Here is a 10,781-nt window from a genome sequence, read left to right as displayed (position 1 = left end):
AAATGTGTGACGATACATTATAGTTGTTGTGTTAAGCATATGATGTGTTGAATATATGATGTGTTGAGTTGAATTGTGTTGTTCATATGATGCCTTATGATGTATTATTGGAAATGAGATGATGATATGATACTCTTATGTTGAATATAAGTTGTTTCTTTTTACCCTAATTTACCCTTACATGTTTTTATGTGGTTTGGATTACGATGATTATACCTGATATGGAAGTCATATAGTGACATTGGAGCTGGATGTTTTGTTGACTATGTAATGAGGGTAGATTTGTATAGATAGTAGTTGTTGTTTGACCGACAACTTACGATTATAATTTACATTTATTGGATTATTGTTTTTATAAACATATTTATTTAGTTGTTTACTTTTATATGCATGCAATATAGTACATATTTTCTCATATTTGTAAATGTATAGTCTTAAGTTAGATATTTTTAACTGCTAGTAGCTGTGTCGTATAAGTATAAGGACTAAGGCGTGTCGTTACATGAATATCATGTTTAAATATATAAATTATATTTAAAATTTGAATAACTATATTTTTTAAATATAAAAATTATATTTTAGATTTATGATAAATAATTTATATTGTAGCATAAGATTATTTTTATTTATTGATAACTTAATTTTAACATTTAATTCACAAATAATTATTATAAATTAAAAATGAGTTTGATGTGAAGTTAAAATTTTTTTTAGAAATCTCTTGTCAAATAAATTTTTTTTAAAAACACTCTTACATAAAATAGACATTTTTGTTTTATATATAAAAATTGATTTAGAGTAAATTAGATCTAATTACCAAAAGAAAAAGGTAAGTTAGGATTTTAATTAAAAAAAGTGAGTTAAGATTCTCTATTTTTATAATATTAAGTGTATAAATAACATTAGATATTAATTATAAAAAAAAATAAAAATGCATGTCCATTATAAGTTTGAGTTGAAAATATGAACATTTTTCTATGTGAAATTGTTTTTGTTTAATCAATAAATAGATTTGTGTTTGGTGAGATTATTTTTGTGTTTAATCGACAGTTTTAAATTTTAGTTTTGAAATTAAAATATTTGAAGAAAGAACTTTTGTGCATATTCCCTCTAAATAACTATTTATAATAATTTATTCCATTATCTTTTTATATATATATATATATATATATATATATATTTTAAAATTTAAGAAACACAAAATGTTTTTTTCCTCTACATAACCGTGATCTCAAATAATAAATAAAAGAGAAATAAATGAATATTTATCTAAAGCCATATTAACTAATTATTCAATGCGAATTAGGAATTAGGATTATTTAGGCAGAATCGAAAGAAGGTAAATAAGAGGGGCATTTAGGGAAAACAATAAATGCAGGCAACTTCCGAGAAGCAACGCGCGGGAGGAATGCAAGCAAATCACACATGACATGGTTGGTTGTTTGGTTGGTTCCGCATCGCATTCTTGTGTTTTTGTCTCAGCAAGTGAACGAGGGACCACTTTTCCCCACACGTTTCAAACACGCACGCACTCCACCATTCCTCTCTATATCCATTCATCTCTTTCTCTCTTCTCTCTCTCTCATCGTCACCATTTCGCTTCTCCTGCTGTGACATTGGTCAACAGAGGAACACCAGAATGAGCGCCAAGAAGCCGGTCAGACCTCGTACCCGCGTCGGAAGGTACGAGCTCGGAAAAACCATTGGCGAGGGAAGCTTCGCTAGGGTCAAGTTCGCAAGGAACGTTGAGAACGATAGCCATGTCGCCATCAAAATCCTCGACCGAAATCACGTCCTCAAACACAAGATGATGGAACAGGCACGTCGTCTCTTCATTTTTTTTTTTCTTTCCTTTTTTTAAAGTTTATTTCCATTTGTTTAAGGTTGCTCTTGCTCATTTGTCATTGCTAATGCATGAGCTTTTTTTATGTAGTTTGTGTTCCTTGTGCGTAGAATTAAAATTATTGAGCTTATATGCTTTTCTTTTTTAATCTTTTTGTGTTTGATGTTTTCAGTTGCAGAAGGAAATTTCAGCGATGAAGATGATCAATCACCCGAACGTTATCAAAATCTACGAGGTATTACGCAGTTTTCTTAATTTTCTTTTTCTTTATGAATAAGGGGAAGTGTTCGATCTTTGAACGTGCCAGCTAGAAATTAAAATAGTTATAAATTAGTATTGGAATGACGTTTGCATAATGATGCTTCTTTATTTCAATTCAAAGAAATCCTTCATTATAGGGCAACATTTTTCTTTGGTAATAATTGTCTTACCAGTATATCAAAACAAGCAATGAAACTCAAGCATCTGATATGGGGTCTGTGGAGCACGTGATAATGCAGCAGATTTTGGCGCCCGTAAATAAATAAATAAAAATAAGGTTAAGCTAATAGTGTTTGGTACCCAAGTGTGTGCCCAATATTGATTTAATTATATAATATTTATGTTTGTACTTTATATTTTTTACTCACTTTATAGATACTTTTTACTGTACTTCTAAGTTTAATTATTAAGTATTGTATGGTAATTTTTTATAATATTAATTAGCCACAATTTTTTTTTAGAATAATTTTAAAGTAATTGTTATTATAAAAAGTCAATACTTATTTTATATATAAATTTATAGTTAAGTGATAGTTTAAAAAATGTTTACGCTATCTGTTTATTTTAATTAAATTCTATATTTTTATTACTTTTTCATTTTTTTTCATACGTTTCTATTCTCTTCTTATGTGTGTGTATATATCCAGAAGAGGGGAATAAATCTTTGAAAATTTTATGAATTTTATTCAAATATATTATATCATTCGATCAAAATTGTTATATATAATAAACTTATTAGTTTTTATGATTGATATTTTAAAAAATTATCTACAAACTGATTGCTGTACATATTAATTAAATTCTAATTATATTATGCACCAAGCGTTATTTTAATTAAATTGACCTTCATATTCATCGCATCCATATGTATCGGTTCTTTTTTGAAACTTGAAAATGACGTACATGTTGCTGTCTATAAAAAAAAAAATGATTATTGTACATTTTAATTAAATTTTAATTATGTTATGCACCAAGTGTTATTCTAATTAAATTGACCTTCAAATTTATCTCATCCATATCCATTGGTTCTATCTTGAAACTTGAAAGTGACTTGTGGCTGTCTTTTCAAGGTTTACTGACATGGTACTGATAAACTGAACCCGAAAGGCTGAATCATTGCTGAAAAATCCCACCAAAAAAGTGAACGAAAAGAAATGAAATAATGCATTACGAAATTTCAATTTTAAAATTATAAATAATTATATTTTTAAACAAAAATATTTTTATTAATCTATTTACTTATTGCATAAATATAATAGTGAATACTTTTAAATTTTTTAGACATAAATAATTTTATTTTTCTTTAACATTTTATTTATTAAATATTTTAAATTTATAAAATGATAGTTTATTGTTTCTCTAAAACCATTGTGGAAATTGACCGACTTTAGTTGCCATTATTTTGATGGTACCTAAAATACAATTTTATTAGTATTTTAGTTTTTTTTTGTGAATAGTATTTATTTTATTTAATACATGATAAATATTTATATTTATTCTTAAATTTGTAATAAATAAGTGTTTTTAAATATATAAATTGTATTTTAAATTTATAAAAGTTAATTTATGTTGTTTATAAACTTATTTTAATTAATAATTTTTTTAAAATTATTAAAATTTAATTAATAAAATTATAATTAAAAGAGATACGAAGAAAATAAAATACGAGGATAGATATAAGGAGAGTAATTTGAGAAAATATTTTTTGGGCTAATTGTCAAATGAAATTAAATTTAAAATTACAAATAACTTTGAAAGAAAGAAAAATAAATGCTCAATATATAAAATTAGAATAAAAATATAAGATATGCAGTTAAATAAGAGTGAAAATAGCTCTTAAAAATATTTTATTTAATAATATTCATTTGTATTATTTATAAGTCTTGATTGAATGCTAAAAAAACTTTTTTATTTAAAAAATTAATCTAAAATAATCCATAAGTTTAATAACATATTTAAACTTTTATATCATTCTTTTAAAAAAAAAATCTTATAATTTATCGAACTTAAAAAACTACTTTAATAATAAATGTGTCAGTTCTTAAATTCAATAAATAAATCAGACTAAATGGTTAATTTGATACTTAAAGTTGTATGACATCCTAAAATCAAAGAAAACTCAGATAAAGAAATCCTGAACTTATAAAATTAATTATTTCTTTAGTTCCTAAACACACATTATTATCACTCAAGTCTTTTAGACTAGGGAATAAACTACAATAAGAATAAATTAATTTAAAATTTTAAATAAAATCATAAAAAATTCGAAACATTTTTTATTTCTAGTTTCAGGATTATATGACAAAGAGGTACAAGAACTAAATTGATGATTTACTTGGTACATTGAACTACTATCTCTTTAAAATAAGCTTAACTAGACGTGACCCGTTTTAATTCATTCAATGCCCTAATTCTTGTTACACTCTCCTACGTAAACGTTCCTTCTTTTATGGTTTTGTGTTGGAATGCGTACTAAAGTCGTCATCTTATAATATGTTTGTGATAGTTAGCATAATAATCAGCGCAAACGACACCATTGGGGGATATAATTATTTTGATTTCTTATTATTCCAATCCGTTCCATTCAATACACACTATATTCGAAGGTGGTAAAATAACCTCAACTACTCACATATGAGAACCCCAACTTGAATTCAAAGCAAATTTTAGGGGTGTTCGTTTGAAGTTATCTTATTATATTCTCAGGAATACATGGATAAGAATATGTTTTCTCATTTTTGGTATAAGGTTACAATTTATATATATTCTTGGTGATATAACATTTTTGAGAATGAAATAATTTTCATATTCCTATCATTTTATTTCCAAGGGGAAGTGAGTAAGTTGATTCTCACGATGTAACAATAAGTTTTTTTTTTTTTTTATTCATTTTAACTTTCATCACATTCACTTTCATACAAACATTCCCATTACTGACCAAACACATTTTTTTAAAATACACGGTAATGTCATTCCCTCCCCATTATTATAATAAAAGTTGATAACCTTTCTCTCCCCATGTGTGTACATGCATGTTATGAATGTTTTCATAGTCATTAACCTTTCTCTGTTTAAGCATAGGTCATGGCAAGCAAAACAAAGATTTACATTGTCTTAGAGTTGGTTAATGGAGGAGAACTATTTGACAAAATAGTAAGTTGCTCATTTGTTTCATATTATGTCTTTCTTCCTACTATTTTCTTTCTTTCTTGTCTTTTTCTCTTTATGTAGGAGGGTATTGGAATAATTATAAGTACATTACTATTTTCGTCGATCTTGCATATAAATGACTTGGTCTCTTAATTTGATTTAGGCTACAAACGGGAGACTTAAAGAGGATGAAGCAAGAAGTTATTTCCATCAACTAATCAATGCAGTTGATTACTGCCATAGTAGAGGCGTGTATCACAGAGATTTGAAGGTATATCGTTCACCATAATCCTCCCCTCTTATTTAATTAACAGATTGATAAGTCATATGTGTGAGTAGGAATCAATTATTATTTTTTATTCTTTTTTGAGTTAAATTAAGGGTCAGACTCATTCAATATTTAATATACTTTGCAGCCAGAGAATCTTCTTCTCGACTCAAATGGTATTCTAAAAGTTTCAGATTTTGGACTCAGTACGTACGCACACCAGGTATATACACACATATCTCATCTGTTTTACAATTTGCTTGTGTGTATGGTATGGATTTCTGATTTAGTACACTTGCTCAAAGTTATATCTACGTTTTACTATTTGGCCATAACATAAGTAGTAAGAACTATTAAAGTATTAAGTGTTGAAAACATCCCCCATTAGTTGTTACTGACACAGTGGAATTCCTTCTAATGTTGTTGGGAAAAATTGTTCATTTGTATGAAATTAAGACCTTGTTTAAATTCTTGATTATTTGTTGCAGGAGGATGAACTCCTCCGCACTGCTTGTGGAACTCCAAATTATGTTGCTCCTGAGGTACCTACTTTACATTGTAGTGGATCAAATGGAGAACTAGATTTATGATTTATCCCTCAAACTGCAATAAATGTAATGTGGTGTGCCATTTGTTTTAGGTGCTTAATGATAGAGGTTATGTTGGTTCTGCATCTGATATTTGGTCTTGTGGAGTCATTCTTTTTGTGCTTATGGCTGGCTACTTGCCCTTTGATGAGCCAAATCATGCTGCATTGTACAAAAAAGTAAGTAATTTCTTAATATAATCCATGAGAAGAATGAAAGAAAAGTCGCGTATGTCTAATCCTGAACGTATGTTCCAGATTGGCAGGGCCCAATTTGCATGTCCATCATGGTTTTCCCCCGAGGCAAAGAAACTATTGAAGCGTATTCTTGACCCAAACCCTTTAACAGTGAGTTCTGAACCAAAAGCTTTCTTATTTTTACATGTATTCCCTTCCCTTCTTGGGCCCTTACTCTTGTTGTTGTCTTGATTCTGTTTGTTTTGCTACTCATCCTGTAATTACCCTTTAATATCTTTTATGTAGTTAAAGTAAAGAACATTTTGTTGTTGGCATGTACTTCTCGATATTAATATTGGGTTACTTTTTGCAGAGGATAAAAATTCCTGAACTCTTACAAGATGAATGGTTCAGAAAAGGTTACAAACCAGCATCTTTTACAGAGGAAGAGGATATCAATGTAGATGATGTTACTGCTGCTTTCAATGATTCTAAGGTACTGTGTTTTTCACAATATTTATATCTCCTTTTTTATTATTATTTTAAAGAAACTACATGCACTTTGATTGTTATAATATGGAAATACAAGAAGGATTCTGTAGAAGCTGAACCACGTGTAATTTATTTGTTCTCTTTGATGTGTAGGAAAAACTGGTGACAGAGAGAAAAGAGAAACCTGTGTCAATGAATGCTTTTGAGCTTATATCTAGGTCACAAAGTTTCAATCTTGAAAATTTGTTTGAGCAGCAGACAGTAAGTAAAAAATAGTTTTCTTTCATCATGCTAAAATGTTGAGCATTTTTAAGGTTTCATTCAAATTACAAGTCGCTTTGAAAATTGTCAACTACTTGGTTTCTGAACCAAATTTTGGTTGATTTGTGTTTAATTACGATACTATTGATAACGAGATATAATTATTCTTTCAAGCTAATGATGCTTGTTTCTCCATTTTGTTTTAACTCAATAAGCAGGGAATTGTTAAGAAAGAAACACATTTTACGTCACAGTGCCCTGCAAATGAAATTATGTCAAAAATTGAGGAAGCTGCCAAGCCTCTTGGATTTAATGTTCACAAGCGAAATTATAAGGTTATAATATCTCTCAGCACTGTTATTACCTGCATTATCTATTTTCCAAGAGCTATCTTTCATGTGATCGATTTTTGTAAAGGAGGAAAAGTAATGCACTAAATTATTCTCCAAAGTATAAGTATCGAATTAATTTAATGCTTTATATTGGAGAAGAAAAAAAATCAGTCCTTGACTTTGACAAGTATTCATTAGTTTATCAGACAATTTAATTCTTGAATTTAACGACCATCACAAATTTAGTCTATAATTGACAGTCTTTTTTCGATTTGGTACTTGACAATGGGGATAAATTGATAGATACACAACAATGTCGAGGCTAAATTGATTGATCATGTATACAAAATATTTAGGACTAAAATGATAGATAATTGCTAAATAACGTAGATCAAATCAGGAACGAGAATGATTGATAGTTATCAATTCCAAGAACTATTTTTTTTCCTCATAATTTGAAGGACTAAAATAGTCGATGATTATAATTTGAGGGGTTAATGTAATCTGAAGAAGAAAACTATGTTGCAGACTATTCATACTTAATTAGATTTAAATTCTGCAGATGAAGTTGCAAGGTGATAAGAGCGGAAGGAAGGGTCACCTTTCAGTGGCTACAGAGGTACTGAGCCATACCTTTATGATTGTAGGCATTTTCTGTGGTGTACTCAGTTGGTAACGAATTGTGTAGCTAAGAATAATTATTCAGTTTCTTCTTCTGTTGCCTATTTCATCTAACTGCTTAGCTGGTGAAATGGATTCTTTATTTTCTAATTTCTGGTCAATGGATGTAATTGACCTGACTTGTGTTTGTCACCATTGAATATGGCTTAATAGCAGCAAGAACTTGTGACATTGACAGAAAACCCTGATGTGTGTGTTTAGATCGGAGGTGAGTTGAACGCACCATGATTTTTGGAAACAACAAATAGATAAAAATCATGGGAAATTCACCATAAAGCAGCTATTTGTTTCTTGAAAAATCATGGTGTCAATCCAAAGATTCCAAACACACACCAGACCCAATTTTAATTGTGGTCGATACCTTATTTCTTTTAACCAATGGCAAATTTTATAATGATTATTTAATAAACTTCATACACCAGAAAAAAAGTATCGATTATTTGATTCCTGATATTTTTTGAAAGCAAGTACAACCAAAATTGTGAAAGGAAATGTTACGATAGATTTTCAATGATTTTGCTGTGACACGAAATAACTGGTTCAACTGGTTGCCTATGGTTGCAGGTTTTTGAAGTGGCTCCTTCCTTGCACATGGTAGAGCTGCGAAAGACCGGGGGTGACACACTAGAGTTTCACAAGGCATGTGAACATTTTAATTGTGATTGTGGTTTTAGGGAACAAGAAAATAAATCTCTTCATTTTGATCTTCTTTTCTGTTAACCATTTTCTTTGGCAGAATCTATGTTTCTAATTCTTTTTCAAGCGATGGCTTCAACATTTTTTTATAAAGTCTGTTCCATTTCCTATGTATATTTTAAGGAGGGAACAATGACATCATGTCAAATTGTGGCTAACCTTATTTGTTGACTTATTTGCAGTTCTACAAAAACTTTTCATCAGGGTTGCAAGACGTAGTGTGGCATTCTGAAGCAACAACATAATGAAGAATCAAGGTATTCTCTTGAAGTTCACATCGTTTATAGGTAGAGTTAAGATGTTAGTTGTTAGCCTTATCAACTTCATTTACTGATTTTCTGACCGATTGATTCGTTTATTATGCAGCAGGGGTACAACAATGTACTTATTTTTTGTTCATGGAAGATATAAGGCTAGCTAAAACAGGAGCATGCTGAGTTGGGAGAGTCTGGTTTAGTGTTTGATAGGAAAATAAATCTTAGATCGTCCAGAACTTAGGTATATATTTCCTTCAACTTCTCATCGATACTCATGATATTTTGATGACCTTAATTCAATGAATCAAATAACTGAAAAAAAAAAAGAAGTTATTGTTGCCCAAACAGAGTGGTGTAAAATCTAGTTTTTATTTTCTTTAATAAAAGAAACTAAATCATAATGAGACTTTGAATATATAATTGAGCAATAACAACAATAAAAGTCTCATCTAGTAAGGTATTGCATTAAAAATTATATTAAAAATTAAAATTAAATAACCCACTCGCTAGATTAAAAAAAAGGGGTCATGATGTCAAGATAAAATCCGAAAATGTCACTCCTAACGTTCTCCTTTCAACATGTTTCATGCAAATAATGACTTAATGATTAGCCATATCATCTTTAATTAATTGAAATTATAACCATCACTAGACAAATATTCCTCTCTTTTTTTAAAAACTTTATAATTCTCATAATTATCAAGATTTGAGACACATTATAACTCTCAATTTAAATTGCTAATATGATTATTTTTGCCCAATACCAATTGTCATTATGCATTAAATTCAATAATTATAATTCAATTCAAATCATAAAAATAATCACGATAATTTTAATTAATATAAATTAAAATTAAATTTAATTATAACAATTAATGTGAATTAAGACACAATAATCTTCTCAAAATTATAAACATACATCCACAATAAAGATCAGAACAATAACAAACCATCAATATTGTAATTATATTCATTCCCATATATTTTTATTTTATAAATATGTTCGATTAAAAAACATATCAATTATGAAAATAGAGATTAAATATAGAAGATATATACATTTAATTGAAATAATCCAATACAATTGAACTCTATAGTCACCACAACTGAAATTTTAAACAATATACAAATTCATTCATTTAAAATAAAACAATAATAGATCATTGGTCATTAGCACATATATATGATTATATTCAATTTAACAATAGTAGGTATATAATCAATTGCTTAAATAAAAATTAATGGATAACGAGGATTTAATAAAAAAAAGAAATATACAATACTTGATAATTTAAATTAATAGTTAAAATAAAAATAAGTTAATTAACAAGACTATAAAATAGACTCTAATACCAAATATAAGAAAAATAAAACCTTAGTCCATAATTTATAATAACAAAAACATACCTCTTGTAGTCATTGCTATCAAATTATTAAATATATAACAATATTTAAATATTTAGAGAAATAAAAAGAGTTCTTCTAATTTTTGTTAGAGACCCTCTACTTTATTATTATTATAATCCTTCATTAAAAATTAATAAAATATATTTATTATGACCTTTAATAATTTTTATATTATTCTATAATAATTCTTTATTATCTAATAATTAATTAAATTAATAGGATAATTAAATTAAACATATGAACTATATAATATTTTTTTCCCAACATTGACATATGCTTTTATTTTTTTCTCTTAAAAATGTGTCAACTTAATACTCGCATGAAACTAAGAAAGTTGTTGAAAAGAAGTTTGGAAGAGACATTTATGATG

At 27.9% G+C, this 10,781-nt stretch overlaps 1 protein-coding gene across 4 annotated transcripts; it reads left to right on the top strand.

The window, feature by feature from the left end:
• Window positions 1-1,495: 1,495 nt before the first annotated feature.
• CIPK9 (CBL-interacting protein kinase 9) lies at window positions 1,496-9,349 on the top strand. Of its 4 annotated transcripts, none has more exons than XM_020367909.3 (15): window positions 1,496-1,819; window positions 2,016-2,078; window positions 5,186-5,257; window positions 5,418-5,525; window positions 5,671-5,745; window positions 6,011-6,064; window positions 6,163-6,288; window positions 6,367-6,456; window positions 6,659-6,781; window positions 6,931-7,038; window positions 7,254-7,373; window positions 7,933-7,989; window positions 8,616-8,690; window positions 8,930-9,004; window positions 9,117-9,349. In XM_020367909.3, exons 1-14 carry the CDS (start codon window positions 1,640-1,642, stop codon window positions 8,990-8,992), a joined length of 1,314 nt encoding a protein of 437 aa, XP_020223498.1. In that variant the 5' UTR covers window positions 1,496-1,639; the 3' UTR covers window positions 8,993-9,004; window positions 9,117-9,349. The 4 variants fall into 4 exon arrangements, with proteins under 4 accessions (XP_020223498.1, XP_082931002.1, XP_020223497.1 ...); XM_083074876.1 differs by having other exon boundaries at window positions 8,930-9,034; XM_020367908.3 differs by having other exon boundaries at window positions 1,497-1,819; window positions 9,114-9,349.
• The last annotated feature ends 1,432 nt before the right edge of the window (window positions 9,350-10,781 follow it).

The sequence above is a fragment of the Cajanus cajan genome, chromosome 5 (genome assembly GCF_000230855.2).
Source record: "Cajanus cajan strain Asha chromosome 5, NIPB_CcT2T_4, whole genome shotgun sequence".
NCBI lineage: Eukaryota > Viridiplantae > Streptophyta > Magnoliopsida > Fabales > Fabaceae > Cajanus > Cajanus cajan.
This window is presented reverse-complemented; position numbering and strand designations above follow the sequence as displayed.

Excerpts from the sequence above, each read along its gene's own strand:
- CIPK9 (XM_020367909.3), top strand. The coding sequence starts at position 1,640 with ATGAGCGCCAAGAAGCCGGTCAGACCTCGTACCCGCGTCGGAAGGTAC. Across the intron at positions 5,746-6,010 it reads TCAGTACGTACGCACACCAG|GAGGATGAACTCCTCCGCAC; the intron begins GTATATACACAC and ends TATTTGTTGCAG. Across the intron at positions 8,691-8,929 it reads ACACACTAGAGTTTCACAAG|TTCTACAAAAACTTTTCATC; the intron begins GCATGTGAACAT and ends ACTTATTTGCAG.